General features: G+C 25.8%; 1 protein-coding gene across 8 annotated transcripts in view; it reads right to left on the bottom strand.

Moving 5' to 3' along the window:
- Positions 1 to 18,829, bottom strand: part of how (protein held out wings) — a 296,068-nt gene that overhangs the window by 13,335 nt on the left and 263,904 nt on the right. Inside the window, exons 6-8 of one of the 8 annotated variants that reach the window (XM_075374764.1) lie at positions 16,071 to 16,391; positions 7,609 to 7,740; positions 2,107 to 2,845 (exon numbers count right to left, since the gene is read on the bottom strand). In XM_075374764.1, coding sequence (XP_075230879.1) covers positions 7,646 to 7,740; positions 16,071 to 16,391 — 416 coding nt within the window. In that variant the 3' untranslated portion in view covers positions 2,107 to 2,845; positions 7,609 to 7,645. Of the gene's footprint in view, positions 1 to 2,106; positions 2,846 to 6,481; positions 7,741 to 14,301; positions 14,915 to 16,035; positions 16,392 to 18,829 lie in introns of those variants that run through there. The other 7 variants (XM_075374789.1, XM_075374772.1, XM_075374756.1 and 4 more) reach the window with 7 other exon arrangements.

Raw genomic sequence — 18,829 nt, 5'->3', positions numbered from 1 at the left:
TTAATGATGTCTACTTATTCATTTTAAGAATTGTAAAATTAAATATTTATAGCTGAAAATGTGAATGTTATAAATTAATGATGAAAATGAATTTTTAGAATGTATTGAAAGGAGTGATACAAATGAATTGACATGTTTTATGAACTCAAAATAAAAAGAACTGAAATTAATAAACAGAAAAGACAGTGCTGGGGTCCACAAGTATAAAAATGGATAATCCTTTCTGCAAGTGGTGATTAACATAAATTAACTAAACATGGGCTTCATATTCACATACTTGTTTACTTTTCAGACCTTTGACATTGGAGCCAACTAGTCAACTTAAAGAAAATTTTGTTTAAATCCATAGCAATTAATCATGTTTATTTATGTTTCATCAATGTTTATTTCATGAATAATGATGATATTTCTATAACATTAACACAATGCTAAAGTATATGCCTAAATCTGGATTTACACAATTTTGTATAAAAGGAAAATTTGTTATCACCTAGTAACAGTGAGTAATATTTGCTCTTCAAATGAGAAGGCGATTTTTATGCATTTTGATATAACATCAAATACAAAAACATTCCTTAAATAAGGAGGATATTCCAGATACTTTATTCTACACTACTCACCACCTATTGATAGGGTCTAAAATCCCTTTTAATTACTATAATTTTGCCTTCGACAGATTTCATGGGAGATAAAAATCTATATATTTACAAAAAAATAAAGGTACACAAAATTTTTAGTTCAACTGGCCAACTGTCTTAAAATTCAACATTCAGTCCACTGTAAACAGTAGCATAACTTAGAGGAATTCAAGAGAAACTAATCTCTAGATAAGCCATTTAGGTTATTACAAAATATAAAGACTTGACAATTTTTAGAAATAGAATCTGGATTTCTCTGTTTTGCTCATATAACCAAAATGTGGACAAATAAATAAAAAGGGAGCCTGCTGCACTGAAAAATTACTACACCAGCATGTGCATGCACAAACATACACAGACTCATGACATTACTATTACAACTAAATTAACATTATTGCAGCTAATACATTTTAAGGCACAAATGGTTTACGCATATTACTTTTATAAATCTCATTAATAAATTATATTTACAATTCACAATAACAACAAAATGAGCTAACTTCTTTTTTAACAACAATTACCTATTTATTTTATAATAATTTTGATTTTAATAACATAATCATTATCAATAACTTTAATATTATTTATTGTAACATCTATCCTAAATTAAAGCTGTTGAATTTTTTACCTTGTACTTTATTATAAAAAAAAGAAATCTTAAAAATATATGTTTGCTACAAAGCATTATATGAAAAAATAATAATGCATTTATGATAAATTTCATCATGCATATGTTCTAAACAGTATATGATCTTTTAATATATTAAGGTAATAATTTCTAATAAACCCTGCAAAATATAACTACAAGTTACCATTTTTCTTTTTTTAATTTAAATAAACAATCCAAAATGAAATTAATCTACTATAAAATAAAATTTACTTACACATAAAAAAATCACTTTATAAAAATTATAAAGAAAAGATATTAAAATCATGCTTTATAAGAAATCTTTAAAAGGCTTCAAAATATCAAAATTTATCACATAACTAGAAATTTGCATAAATAAAAAATGTATAAGTTAAATGGTTAATTTTTAAACAACAAGAATTAATGATATATTACCTGTAGAATAATCTTTTTTTATAATAGACCATGAACATTTTTATGATTATAATAAGCTGCAACATATGACACTAGTTCAAATAAATTAACAAAAGAAGCAATATTAACTCACTAACAATTAATAAAAGAATAATTAACTATACATATATAAAAACTGTACATGAATAAAAAGTTCATATATTTATATTATTAAAATTAAAAAAAAATTAGAAAAAAAGAAAAAAAATGTTGTGACACTAATATATGAGTATTTTTCTAAAAGAAATACCTATTTGTTCAAAAACATTTTTACAAACTGTCATAGAAAATATATATATATATATATATAACTTTTTATAATAAATGCACAGACAGTATTGCAAATAATTACAATATGTGCATATACTAAAGCTATTAAGTATTCTATATTTGTGTCTTTGTACAATTCTGGCTAAACAATAATAAAGGTTTATCAGTATAGCACATTTCTTTTTTTTTAAGTAATTAAACTGGGAACTTCACATTTTATTTTTTTACTTAATATAAGAGTATGTAAAAAAATGATATTTGCAGAAGCTGTGTAAAATTTGTTACTTAAAATAAATACCCAACAATCCAAAATGTTTAGTTTGGTAAGTACATTATTTTGAAATATTAGTAAAATACACGGAAAAATACTCTTTCACCATCAAAAAAATATTTTTATCTACTTATTATACACGTGTATTAATTTACAAGATTAATTATTATATCTAGGTGCAATTTCATGATTGTTAGTGCAGTTGAGTTTCTTCAAGTACATTATGACTATAGAAAGCATACAAGTTAATATTATATATTACAAAGATTCACACTTATTAAGAATTTATTTCAATCGATCAATTTATGACTAATAAATTAGTAGTAATGTTTTTTTGTAATAAGAAAAAAAAGAAATGTTGCTATACAGAAGAGATCCAAAAAAAAAAACAAAAATCAAAAGAACACTATTATATTGAAGGTACCAAAATATAGCCGCTTATGATTCTCTCACTTATGATTGAAGAGAGACAGTTAAGATAGAGAGAATCAGGAGCAGTTCTGAAGAGATGGCGAGCCCGCACGAGCTAGTTGCAACTTGGTTAGAGTGAGCCAGCGTGCAGAGATGTTACGGTTAGCTCCAAGCCTAGGTACGTACCAGGACATGGTTAAACAAGAAAAAAAGAAAAAACAGAATGTTAGTAACCTTTCTCTCTTAATGATCAGTCTATTATTGTATATTAATATTATATTTTTAGGTAGCTTACATTCCCCACAACATAACCCACTACCTTGCTTTAGAAATCTGTGTCATGCAAGCAAAAAAATAAAAAGTAAACAAATACAAAAAAAAGGACAGTGAAGGGTAAAAAGTAAACATGAAATAAATACAGGGCATAGGCAACTAAGAAAATAAATTGACTTCTAAAATATTGTACACAGTATTAGGTTATTATATTTAATGTGAGTAAAATGTAAGTTAGAAAAAAAATTAATCTAGCTAAATGACCTTACTTTAAACTAAGTAATTTGTGTTAGTTTATTATTATTATTCACATATTAAAAAGAAAGCAAACTTGTTCTCTCAGAATAAGTAATATGATATTAATAATAAACAAATTTTTATATATGTGTATATATTTTTTTCCTTTCTTAATAGTAAATTATATCAGAAAGATATAATTTTACTATAAGCACCATAGTCAAATATTTATAACACAAAAGTGAATAGCAGAAAATAAACATGAAAACAGCATAACACAGATTTCCATATACCAAAACACCTTAAAAAAGCAAAGGGTAAAAAGTATGCATTATAAAATATGTAAACTATATTATTGTTAAAAGGAATGTTTTTAATTAATTTCTACTTGATTTTAATCTAAAAGAAAATTAAGTGAAAACAATGTAATATTAACATATTTAAATGTACAATGAAGCCATGCAAATGAGTCATCGATGCTTGTGTAGGTGGCAGAAGCATAGCAACTGAAAATGAAAAACGTAATTCAGAAAACAAACAATTTTAAATTAATTTTTCTTTATTAAGCTATTATTTTTTCATTAAGCAATTTAATAATATTAGTTCAAAAACAGAATTTAGACCTATTTTTTTATTTAGCACCATAAAAAAAATATATGATTAAAAACAAATTTGCATGGCTTAAAAAATCATTAAAAAATACAAACAAATTTAATTTATTATTAATAAATAAGTTATTTTTTGAGGCAATGGAATGTACAAAAAAACTGTACCAATCTTTAAAAAAAAAGAAAGAAAAAATTATCAAATGCAATTTCAGCTACAAACTATAGAATTAATCATTTTTTCCTAAGCAAGTTTAAAGTAAATGTTATTATTCTGATGAACAAAACCCATTTGAAAAAGTATCATTATTTTCAAATGCTGTGATTACTAATGTAAAAAAACATCAATAAAAAACAGGTTCTTTCCAAAAGAGATTAATTTAAAATGTAAATTTAAGATCAGCCAACAATATACGTATAAAAAAATTACAACAGAAGGTTAATAATGTCTTGTATAGTTGCACTAATGTATTTTGTGAGATGGTAATTCCAAAACAGCAGTACCAATTTTTACATAAGATAGTATCAAATTCTAGTCTCAATCCTATGATAGAATCTCAGTACTTGCCAGTCTGAGGAAATGGCAGCCTGTTGATGCCACTTGTCTTGAAAAATAAAAGTCTGAATAATCCTATCATCAGAAATCAAGAGGGATTGTTTTCTCTTTTTCTATTATATTTCAGGATAAATATTTTATGTATTCTAAAAAACATATTAAAAAATATAAAAGGAAATAATTTAGAAATCATAATTTCAATGGGCGTTAACCACAGTTAATTTCATTATTACCCTTCTTTAATGTTTAACAACTTACTTCTTGCATATTTAACAAGAATACCAAAAATCATAAAATATGTTGTTTTTTTTAGTGTAAGTGTTGTGTGTGTGTGTGTGTGTGTGTGTGTGTTTTCATGCACACATCCTCACATTTAAGAGCACAAATATTCGAAATTGATAATAATGAAGGTTTATAACTAACTGGTAAACCCCAAACTTTAAACCAGTCATAATTGCATAGCCATTGAAATGAGCAGCGAGTAATTTACTTTTTCTTCTAGAAATATCATACATGGAAAAGGTTTTTTAAAATGTTAGAAACAACTTTATGAAAGTTCTTTACCATTACATTACATTACAACTACAAAAAATAAACTGAACGCTTCTACTGTACATAGCAGTTACAATGATTTGATTGCTAAAACTCAAAAAGGAATGCTTCTTTTCCACAGCTTGTTTTTCTCAGAACACCATATTAATTTCAGATGTGAACAGTTGAGAAATAAAATATGAAAAGTTTTTACATTTATCATTACACACGTGCTTGCACGAATACTAAAAGCAGGACAATTTAAAAATGATGCAGAAAAAATTGCAAGTAGAATTGAAAAAATATCAATTCTTGTGAAAAACTAATGCATTTGATAGAATCAGTGAATGGAAAGCAACTTTTTGTACAATTAAGATAATAAAAATGTAGGTAATACTAATCTTGCAAATAATAAATTACCAAATTCTTTACAAAAATAAAAGCCTTTGAAAACTAAGACTGTCCAGAAAAAAGGTTCTGTTTTAGCATTCATCTCATTTCACAACTGTTAAGACAAATGTTTACACAATGTAATGTCTTCTTTCACTAGCAAGCCTTGAAATTATTACATTGAAGTTACTTATTTAGCATCTCGTATGTATTTTAAGACAATCAACTGGCCTGCTGTGAAAGCCTGGTGAAATCAGTTTGGTAGTAAAATCAACGATGTTATCAGTTTCTACATTTCCTTAAATCGTAGAAAGAAAGTTACAAAGTTGGTAATGATACGTGCAGCTAATTTTTATACTGATAAAGCTTATGTCACTCTTAAATAAATGCCTCAACAATGATGGAAGATATGAATGAGAATATTTAAAAATTGTTAATTACATAAACTTGTAATAAATTACAAATATGCAATTTATTGCTTTTTTCTAAAATCGATTGAAAAGTAGTTTTGAAAAGTATAATTATTTGAATATTAATTAGTTCCAGTATACAACTTTCTTTTTTTAAAAATACAACAGGAATGTATTGTACATATATCACTGAACTTTTATGCAGATAATTTTTACTGAATTTTGTTTATTTATATTTTTAATAAAAATCACTGTGAATGGATGTATATGAATAAAATAAAAAATACAATTTGAAGAAGATTAAGGATAAGTAATGAAAAATCCAAAAACATGTGCTTTATACAAACAAGATTAATCAGAAAGTGAAGATAAAAAATTATGAAGAAAATTTAAGTACAAAAAAAATGAGTATACAAATTAAAAATGTGATTTCTGTGGATATGATTAGTATAAATTAAATTGTTGAAGATGTATTTTCGTACAAAAATTAAAATAAAAACTTCATTTTAATAAAATTACAATAACAGCTGAATACGGTAACAAAGTGCTTTTTAGCTCAGCTATATGTATTACTGAAGTCAAAGTATGAGCCTTAAGAAAATAACCTTTTTTTTTTTTTTTGAAGGAAAATAATGACTTAACATATTATAATTAATCACATTTTGTTAAATTTAGTTGTTAAAATTTAGGAATTTTTATGATGAAAAATACTACTTATAATGACAATGATTGTAAATGTGAACAAAAGTTTGATAAGGACTAAATCAGGCAAGACTGGAAACACGAAGAAATAAAATAAAACAATAAATTGATATAAATTTCACTTTATTGTGCAACAATTTTTTTGTGTTTTATTTATGCACAAAACAATAAAATAATATATACATACAAATACATCTCATAACAGCACAAAATTTTTCACCGAATCTGATTTTATAATACAGTATAAAAAACAAATACAAAATAAACAACATATAGAACAGGTCAATTATGTTTAAAATATACTTTGCTGAATGAGTACCTTTCTTTCAGAGGAAAAAAGGACTTAACTATTGATAAATTTATATTTTAATCTAAGATCACAAAACATACAAAAACCTATAATATTACAACAAATCTAAATGCAAATGAGTATTAAGATATTTAAAAATAATCCAAAACTATACTTCCAAGGCGATTCAAAACATTTTGACTTTTTAAAAAAAATGAGAAATCAAGAGGCTGAAATTTAAAAAAAAAGACAAGAAACCATAATTATCTTAACGACTTATTAAAAATGTTATACATCAATATTTTTTAGCCTATCTATACAGCAGTAAATTAAAAGCTCTATAGGATTTCTCTTTATTCACACAAACTATCTCATATGTCACTAAATGTACATAAAACTGATGGAATAATCCAAAAGGCTTTGTTGACTAAAAAGTCCACAACACTGGAGGAGATAAAATAAATATTGATGTGCAACATTTATAAATGTTATTAAAACCAGCCTGTGCTAACCATACCAGTAGAAAGTTGACATGTTGAACAATATCATAAATTCCTTATAACTAAATACTAAAATAAATGGACGGATGAAATAAGGGTGATGAAAAAATATAAATAATACAAATAAACATAGACTAGCAACAATTTTTTTTAATGGAAGAAAAAGGAAAAATATTTAATAAAAATATGCAGCAAATCCTTCTTTCCTCACAAAAATATTAAATGCTTTAATAATCAACAAAAATAGACGACAGTACTAGTAAACCTTTCAATGTCCTGAATTAATCATTTCTGAATGTAAACTTAAACAACTAGACTTCAAATTGAAAATTTCTGAAGTTGAAACAAAAATTTAGAGTTTTAGAAAAATTATAAGAAGTCTGTTTAAGATTTAATTAATTCCCAAGAGTAATCAGTGGTAAAAATTAAACAACAAAAACTAACCTTTAAAAGGTCATTGAGACCCTGATTGAGTATTTATTCATGACAGTGCCCCTGCTCTTTGATATGGATGATCTCGAATTTGACTCAAATGTCTCCGTTGCTTAGCAACAGCAGCCGCAGCTGCAGCACCTGCTGTGCAGATAATTCAAACATGTCTTTTGATTAAACTTCCAGTTCTTGTAAGTAAACTAAACTGTAAAGCATTACACTGGTAACAGGTTCATAATAAATTATAATGACTAAAAAGCATAATAAATTGTAATTCGCTTCAGAACACTGAAGTGATGCTAACTCTGCAGACAAAAAATAAATAAATAAATAATTCAAATATAACTAATAAAAATAATTATTATTCTGTATAACAAAAATAGCTTAAAACTACAGTACTACTACTACTAATAATAATAATAACTGTAAATATACTACTAAATTAACAATCTGCACTACAATGCTATAGATTTATTGTAACACTTCAGAGTGTGGCTAAGTGTCTATGTTCCAAATAACACAACTTGTGGTATGCACAATAATGTTGCTCCATGAAGAGATATTCATTTACTACCTGTTGTAATAATTCTTCAACTTTAAGACACAAAATACATAATAATTTAAGCGATGCACAAGCATTACAGATATATTTTACACCACCAATTAGGTAAAACTGGCCTAAAAGTAGTCCTTGCTATATTCATTAATAAATGGGTGTGCCAGAATTAAATTCTCCAAAAAATTAATCATTTATTACTGAAAGTAAAAGTATATGCATCTTTATTTTAGAAAAAAATAAAAGAAATAAATGAAAAACCATGGTAAAATAATTATTAGTAAACATGTACCATGATCAAATTAAAGTCTGCATGATAATTTAATTCGTTAAAATACCCTGAATGTGAAAAAATCATTTCTTCATGAACCAACTAGCATTTCTCAAGTGTAATCATTTTATACAGTGTATGCTATTTTATACCAAATCAATTTTATAAAATCTTAACAAATTAATACTCATATGATAGTAGTACAGTTGAGATATGAAAGAATTGCACTGCACGTCACCATTTCAAAGAAAAGGTCATAACAAAAAAAAAATTCTAATTCTATTGAAACAAAAATATTTTCAATAACAGAAAGATAAATAGACTGAAGTACTTTTATAAAATTAAATAAATTTAATAATTACTTCACAACTGAAATCAGAGTTAAGAAACTTAAAAGTTAAAATATATAATAAAAAAGAAGGAAGAAAAGTATTTTAATCTGAATCTGTCATAATGAGTAAAAAAAAAAAAAAACAGAGTACCTATCTTACAGAGTAAAATGAGTTGCTTTTAGATTGTACATAATACAAATAGCCTTTAGGGAAAAACAGAGAAACAAAATTAATTTTGAAAGATACCACATTGCAGTAGAAGATCAACCGACTATCAATTAATAGAAATTATATTTGAGTGTCTAAGACATTCTGATAAACATGTGTGCAAATTCAACAAATAATCAACAACATAATTAAACTTGACTACTTCTTTAAAAGTTATAGAAACATACTACTTATGTTAACAAATGAATGTTAATATAAACATTTGCATTGCAAGAAATTTTACTAATTTAAATAATATAAATATCTATAAACAGTGTTGGATAAACAGCAAATAAAAATGTAACTTGAATAAAACACGAAAAAAATTGCTTATCAATAAAGAAAATTATGTTGAAATGATGAAAATGCGTAACTGCTTATAATCACAATTAATAAATTATATTATTATATTAAAATAAATTGATAAAAAATTTCTTAAAATCACACATCAACATTTTATTCATGGACAAGACTTTCTTTGGTGAATAAGACATTGAAAAAGAACCATATGAAAATAGTTTAAAATGCAGAAAAAATCAAAGAAATAGTTAATGACTATTCTATCCACAATTAATACCAAATTTTCAGAGTGGTGTAATAATAAAACGGAACATTTGTAAGGTAATCAAAATTAAGTAAGTTTATAACTATACTAAACAATAAAATGCACTAAAAAATTTACTGATTCGTTACACTTTTCATTAAGTATTAATACAGAATTTTTTTTAATTGATAAACATTACTTATTATTTATCAATTCATAACCATTTAATCTGTAATTAAACAGAAAAAGATTTAAATATTTTTTTTTTTAAAATCATACGTAACTAACTCTCTCTTACAGAACTATAAAATCAAATTTCATATTATAGTAAAGCTGTCTTAAAGCTGCATAACAATTATAAAGTAAAATAGTAAAACTGTTACTTTTCTGCCAATTATACACTTTTTAAGCAAATTATTAAATAACAAAATATACAGACAACTTCAAGAGAAGAACCTACTTTTGAATTGACATAAGAATGATATATTTTTACACATAATATGTAAAGGATTTCAAACATTTTTAAATTATTGAAAACTATTAACTTTCAAATTAATGAAACTTTTTCTCACAAAGGTCTTTATGAGCTAATTATCACTACCTTTCTTGGTGGAATTGCTGGTAGCATATTATTTACCTGTTAATGCAACAAACAACTTCAGTGAAGACAGTATTAATTCATTTTGAAGATTTTAGAAATAAAGGTTTCTTTACTCCAAATATGATTTGTTAAATTTTTAATCACTTTAAAGACCAAATTATTTGATGTTGCTTATTGTCCTCAAAAGGGTTTTTTTGATATTTTAATTATCATATACCCATATTTTTCAAACGTCAGAAGAATGAAATTCTCAAATAAGCAGCTTATGAACTTAGTGATAAGGGATATGTGTAAATTATAGCTAATAATATCACATGGCTAACAAGATTACAATTTGAATAAATAAATTTATTTATTCTTAATTATTATTATTAATCTTTATTAAAAATAATGGAAACTAAACACAATATTAAATGTCTCCAGTTTTATATTATTGCTCTTTATTAAACCTTTTGCAATCTATAATGTATACAAGCATATTTTTTCCACGGCCCAATGTTTTAAAAATTATTTTTTTTCCAAGTATTTATGTGCATGCACCAATATTATGAACTGTTAAAATTTTTACTACAATATATTTCTTATGCACAGTTTATAAAATATTATGTTTAAGAGTTAAATTTTAATACCACTGTAAGAATACTTTTCATCAATGTAGTTGTTTTTATTTTAATATGAAACGTGTTATTCACAATTTTTTGAATTCCTAATCACAATCAAGTTTCATAAAGAAATAAGAATTAAAGGTATTAATATCATAGTAATTTTATGATTAAATTATTTTTTTTCTTCATGGTTTTTTTGTATTTGTAATCAACATTAATGGTGTATTTATTTCGGTTAAAGTATAAGGTATCAATTTAAAAAAAAGTCTACAATTTTACAATGTTTAAAAGATATCAAATGATATATATAAAAAGTTTGGCTCCAAGTAAAATATGGCTTATGTTGTGGTTGGTGAAGGGTTAATGGTTAGAAACAAGATCTTAAACTGGAAATATTAGAATTTAAGCTTTTACTACTATGAATAAAACCTTGATTACTTTATAAGTGAACAGAAATGTAGTATGGTAAAAAGTGAAATCTTGCCTTTACCATAATATCTCAACTTAGCTGTAATAAAAGGAATGGCTGATGTCTTTAGATTTCTATCCTTCTATTGTTATAGATAATTCCAGAAGTACATCTGCAGTGAACCATTCACTTTCCTGTTATGTATTACCTTCCAAGTGTGAAATATTGTTTCATTTAAACTAGTACACTTATTATGGTGGAATTAATTCATGGAATGAGAAATTAGTTATAATAAATTAAGAAATCTTATGGCGTATGGCTTAAACAAACTGATATTCATTGTGTACTTACATTTTCTGTATATATATTTAATTTACTTAATTCAATATGTTTATTTTAAAAATCCCATACTTGCCTCAAATCAAAGTTAATTTTCAATTTAAGAGAATATCTACACTCAGTAATTGAATCAAGAGAGTGAATTTCCACACACTCTTCTTCCAGAAATGGATCAAAGGTTCATATAGACACTAACATTTACTACCTATCCAGCATTTTTGGCCAAATTAGGCAGTGATATGTACATCAAAAGCAACAATTATGAAGAAAGTGAACAATTTGATAAAGTAGAATTAAAAGATGTTTTTATTAACAATTTAATTTTATTTATATTATGAAGGATTATTTTCGAAAGTGAAGTCATGAGTAATTATCTCATTCAATACTTAATGTTACAAATAAAATAAGCAAACTTTTTAGTTGTTTTCCTTTTTCCTTTCTTTTATTAGAAATGTACAAAACCATAAAAAATTACGTTAAGAAACTATTCTACTCACAAAAATAAATATTTCATGAAATTTTTTTTTATAGGAATAAGAAATAAAATGTTCTAAAATGTAAAAAAAAATATAGTAACAGGAACTTTATTTAAAACACATAAATAATACAGTGAAGTTCAAATTTTTATTTGTTTTTAAACAGTATAAAACTTCTAAGTAGCCATTTAAGAAATCGTTACCTACATATTTCTACTCAATTGCTATCAAATCTCAACTTACTACATCCTAACACAAATGCACTTGAAATCATCATTCAAAAATATAAAGATGATTATGAATATACATGTAAGTGTTTAAACAAAGCTCTTTTTAAAACATTAAGTTAACAAATTAGATTATGTACTTAACATACAGAATCCTTATATAAGAGAATACTGGAATAAAACTTGAAAAATATGTGTAGAAGTATAAGTTTATCATATTAGCATTTAATATGTCATTCAGACATTATAACAGATAAATAAACAACCAGAATTTTCCAATAAATAAGTTTATGATTTAAAACCTCTTAATCAAAAAATTCAGGAACCAGTATATTGTAATATTCATTTAAAAAATAAATAAAAAAAGCAATTATTAAGTAAAAATTAATTTCTTCTTGTAAAAAAGGAAGATTGCAAATACATAAATGTTTCTTCATATGTACCTATCAAGCAAACCATGCATGATTTGTTTATTTATTTTTGTGTTATCAAATGAAAGCATTAAAAAATATATATCTTAACTGCTTTAAACAGAAAGTTTTTTAATTCATATAGAGAATTCAGATAAATAGAACAGCAGCACTACAATAAATAACTAATTAAAAAATTTTGTGATCTTAAAAGTTTCACATAACAGTATTCTCTTTAGATTAGTAACTAATTAAAGAATGCCTTTAAATGAAATAAAACTAAAAACAGATCACAAAAAAGCTAATTTATAACTGGATATTTATAAACCTAATATTTTCTTCAGCTGTTCGTGTATTAAAAACCTAATTAATAAAGAAATCTGAAGCAATTGTTATACAGCTGAATTTTTAGGTGACAGGTACTAAAAAGAAAAGAGCTTTGCACAAACAATACAATCCTAATATAAAAATCTGATTCTAAAAATACCCGCTTGAATTTATAGGCACACCATCTGTCCTAATAATAAATAATAATATTAACAATAAAAATTTGATACCTATATAATATCACTTTTGTACAATTATTTATACATTGAAATACTCCATTTAAAATGGATCCCAACACTTTTTAAAATAATAATTATAAATATGTATGGAAAAAGTTTATAATACTATTATATAATATAAAAATTCAAAATTCTCAATCACACAGTAGCTAAGTGTTTAAAAAAACTAATTCTGTTAAATCAGAGGTTAAATATATTTTAAACATTACTCTGAAAATATGGGAGCTAATACCATAGAATAAGGATTAATTTAATTTTGACAAATAAGTCATTGGTCCCCTCGACTGAGCATTTTAACTGTTAGTGTCAGATATTTAAAACTATGAAGCGAGGGATTTCTAAAAATTCAGTTAACTCCCGTTCAGTCTCATAAGCTTCAGATAATTATGAAGACAAAAGCATACTAAGAAAAATAACTACTGAAATTATGTTCAGAGATTTAAAAAAAAAAGGCTATAAAATTTAACAGAAAAACTGGTTAATAGGATATAATGAAGTAAGATTCAGACCTTTAAAAAATTAAAGAAAAAAGCTGAGCTCTATAAAGTAAGACTTCACAAGATAGTAAAACATGGCACGCCTGATATTTGAAATTAAAGCAACCTATCCAGTAACTGAAATAAAACATAAAGCATCTGATAAAATACATTCACACTACCCATGCAATTGGCATATAAGTATATGACAAATATTTTAAATACTAATAATTTGCTTTACACAGAATGCTAAAAATCATACACTAGCAGTCAACAATACACATCTTCTATATATAAATATCCAATCACCCACCATACACACTGTGTGTGTGTATATATATATATATATATATATATATATATATATATATATATATATACCCACACACACACACAACTAAATAAGCATAATAATGAATATAAATTAAAAATCTAAATACTGTACATTCATTGTACAAAATATAAAATACATATAAATTTATCATATTTATTATTATAAATATATATATATGCTAAACTAAAACGCTCATAGAAAAATTATCTTTAAATGTAATACTTTAAAACAACCTTACATCTCACACAGACACACATATACACACACATATATATATATATATATATATATATATGTTTGTGTGTAATATAAAAAAATCTAAATAACTATATATATATATATATATATATATATATATATGCTAATTACATATCCACCAGCGATAAACCAACTCTTTCAAAGTACTATGATAAAAACTAGGAAAATATATTTCAATTTCATATTAGTATTTAAAAAAGAATATATTAAAAAAAAATAAATATTCTCTTGACAACAAAAGAGATTGTTAAATAAACCAATGAATAACAACACTTCACTGATATACCGATATAGAAACATCTAATGCTTTATATTTAGTTATATATAAACTCCAAGAACTCTAAAAACTAGTTTTTGTTAGGTTCAGAACTTACTGTAAATATCTTTCATTTCCATAATTAAAATGGAATAATTTTTCATTTGTCATACAAAAGAATATATGCAAATTGTCAGTGAATTTACTTATTTACTACATGTCTACACTTCATAAATATGTGCACTTTTATTCTTAACTTAGGTTTGTTGAGTATCTTTTCACATTACTTTGTGGTAGAGTTGGTGCTGATGGATTTTTCGGATAGAAACATCAGAAGATAAAATGCTGAATGCCGGGAGGTCTCCTCTAGCGTTGATCTGGCCAATGGCGTGGATTATGGCTGTGGTTTTGTAACCAGTGGGTCACACCCCAACTGCGAGCCACCGCTGCTCTGGAATTAGCAACCCAACCGTACAGTACCAAAACCAAAACACCATCAGACCAAACACCTTAAGTTTTCACTAATTACACAAATATTCACACAAAATTTTAAAAAGTTAATATAGAAGAACTAAAGTAATCTTATGACCGTTTGTAAGAACAGTTACTATTTTGTATATTTAGTAACTGTAGCTAAAATTCTACATTTTTAATAAGGAAAAACTTTACATAGTTATTTGAATTTACATCATTCTAGACTATGTGTAAAGAACAATACAGGAAACTGAGTAATTCTTGAATGGAAGAATTACTTTACCAGTTTTCCCAGTTAAAATATAAAAAAGTATTTAAACAAATTAAGAATATTCAAAGAAGTCTGACTAATTCTAACCAATTTTATTTTCTAGAAATCTGTAACAGTTTACAAATACAGATAATACAATAATTCATGATAAATTACTGATGAATTTTATTCCTTCCTTGAGCATATTTTAAATAACTCATTTAAAAAAAAACAAAATATTTTTTTACTATGCATTTAATTCATTCAGTAACAAACAATAAATTTTGGAACTAATTCATGGATATTAATAACACAAATTTATGACAAACATTGTATAAATTAAAAAAAATTACAGAAGACTTAGTTCAATATTGACACTTGTGTACTAAAAAAAAAAAAATCATGAAAACTTAAAGGTGTTTTTAAAATTATATACATATATAGATAAGGCAATGAAAATAAAATGATAGCTTAAAAGTTATACAAGATGTTTACCAATAACTGTTTGATCTAATATTAAAATATATATATATATAAATAAAAAAAACCTAAGAAAATATAAAAATTATACTAATGTCATAGTATTATTATACGTATCATAATTTCTATGCTACAAAATATAATCACTGACTAGAGATAATTAAATGCAAAAAAAAAAAATAATTTATGTAACATTTAAAATAAGCATAGAATAAAATACTGAAAAAAGCTTCAACAGATTCTTATATACCTCTTAGAATTTAAATAGCAAATACTTCACAACAAAATACATAAATACGAATGTGAAGCATAAATATATTTAAATAGTATTTTTATACTTAATCATGCAAATCATATGCTAAGATAAAAAAAAAATTACAAGGTCACCGAACAAAAAACCCACCCGAATGGTCAGCTGCTGCATACTCTGTAAGAAGAGGAGAACCAGCTAGTGCAGCGTAGTCTGTGTAACCAGCATAAGGAGTGTAGATGAGGCCATGTGCATCAGCAGGAGAAAGAAGTGGGCCTGGTGGTGCAGATCCATTCAAAATGGACGCTGCTGTTGTTGGTACTGGGATCCTAGGTGAAAGTATCAGTGGTGCACCTAACGGAGTAGCTGCTGGAGTCCTCAATGGTGTAGCAAGTCCTGGAATACTTGGTGACATTAAACGCTGCGTCTCTGCTGCTGCAGTTAAAGCCATCCTTCGCCATTCTTCATCGCATGCTATAATTTAGAATAAGAGTTAACAGTAAGTATAATAATTTATGAGGTATATGTAACAGTTTATAAAATGAACAGTAAATGCAAACGAAATGCTAATCATTTCTTTATACTAGCTTTTATCAGCCACTTTATAAAGTAGACAGTACATATAAATTAGGTTCGATCAAAATGTTTGATAAGATAATTTCCTGCACTAGAAATGCCCAGATGGGAAACCTTCATTTTATGTTGGTATAGCTCCTTGTGATCAGGTAGTTTAGGTTGATGGCAAAAAATAACTTTTGCTCAGTAGTGTTTAGCTATTTTGTAATAATATAAAATGAATTAAATGTTGTATGAAAGATCAGAATAAATACTCTCTAACATAGTGAAAAAGCTGCAAAAGACAACATTTTCTAATTAAATCTAATAAAATCTAATAAAAATTAAATCTAATAGCATCAGCAGTAACTTCTATAATGTACCTGAGAAATTCTGCAATAAACCTAAATAGAAAATAATTCAAGATAGCATTATGAATTTAATGCAAAGAAAAATTAACTGATCAAGAGATTTTTTAAAATTAAGTTTATGCAAAGATGGCCATAAACTTCTTTACTCAATGATTCAATAAAATACCAATTAAAATATAGATACTGTTATTTTCATACCATTGAGCAAGATATCAACCAGTGCATTAAAATTAAAGATGTGCAATAATAATGAATTCTGTACTTGTACAGTTACACAAATGGTTAAGGTTAACTCTGCTATTGCCACTCAATAGTTAGCTTTCTTTGGACATTCGTTTATTCTGCCATATGTCTAACACTCAACTGCATTCCAAAAATTCTAAACTTAAAATGGGCTGTATAAAACAAGTAAAGATAATAGACAGCTAAATGATGTACTTTATGTTACAGAATAGAAGGTAACATGATGTTTGTAACATAATTTGTACAAAAAAAATAGTTTGAAGCTGTCTATGAAAAACAGCTCTCCTGATACTCATAATACATATCATCATATGACTTGGCTCAATTATTTGAGTAAAGGGTGGAATAAATGATAATTTGAATAATCCAAATGACAGATGATAAGAACCAAATTTTTTGTGATCATATTTGACTGCCGTTATCTACTACAAGTAATGGGCATTAGACCTGAGAAAGTACAGTACTTTATACTGTCTAAAATACAGAAAACTATTATTTTTTTTAGCCATTTTGCATTATACAAAGTTGCGCACAATAAGCTGACACAAATGAATTTTGGATTATATATTTATTTTAAAATTTAATATGATTACATTACATATTCAAATGCAGTGTTTATGGAAAGTTCTTTTACTGAGTGACATTTTCAATATAGCTGCTGTTACAACCTCTAGTGTGTATTACTGATACCTTACATTTCTCTTATTTCAAGTGTACATTTCTGATAACCACTATTTATGCAACAGATAACATTGTATCTGATAACACAAGTCCTCTTTACAGAACTGAACTACCCTTGCATGCATTTCCATAACATTTGCAGGTCTTAACAGGAAAAGTCTCTCTTTTAAATATCACCATAAAAAAAGTCATAAGCATTTAAATCCGGTCTAAAAGAAACCTCCATTGTGGCAACTGGATAGCAGTTTAAAATTACATGATTACAAAAACCTGAATTTAAAAAATCCAATACAACATTAGTGGTATGAGGGGTTATCACAATCTTGCATAAACCACTGAGTATCTATAGGCAATTCAGTTGCAAGCAGTTTGGGTAGGAAATCATTCCTTAACATAACCAAATAGCATTGAGAATTAACTATATCATCAAAATAACACTGACTCTATCAATCCGATTGGATAGAGCTGCCCAAATGGTTACTTTAGACCAATATTGTTTTTTCATACATGACTTGTGCTACTGTTGTCCAAAAGCAGACATTTTGTTTTTTAACAATCCAATCAATATGAAAATAGGCCTCGTCTGAAAATCAAGAATTAAACAGATCTTCCCCATCCAACCACTGTGCAAATACAAATCTTTTTTGCTTGTTAAATTGTGTTAATTTATGCAGGACATTCAATTTATATGGAAATTAGCTTGAGTTCATTGTAACATTTTTGTACTGTATGACAAAATATTTCCATTTCTGGTAAAGCTCACCATGTAGACTTTCCTGGACTACATTGCATGGCAACTTTAAGTGCTTATATATTTTCTGGAGAATGAACAGAGCTGATTTGGGTCATTTCTTTTCTTCTATGCTACCATCTTCCTCAAATTTATGGTATAAACAGTATTCTTGCTGGAGTCCATAGAATGTTAAAATTAGCTCAAAACTGTCGCTTAGTCCCTGACACATGTTTTGATTCAGCATAAAGAAGTACAACTTTAGCAAGCTGTGAATTAGACAAATTTCCGTGATCAGCCATAGCTCAACAATAACTGATGTGTTGCAGAAC

Source organism: Lycorma delicatula, chromosome 1, assembly GCF_047948215.1.
Source record: "Lycorma delicatula isolate Av1 chromosome 1, ASM4794821v1, whole genome shotgun sequence".
NCBI classification, from domain to species: domain Eukaryota; kingdom Metazoa; phylum Arthropoda; class Insecta; order Hemiptera; family Fulgoridae; genus Lycorma; species Lycorma delicatula.
This window is presented reverse-complemented; position numbering and strand designations above follow the sequence as displayed.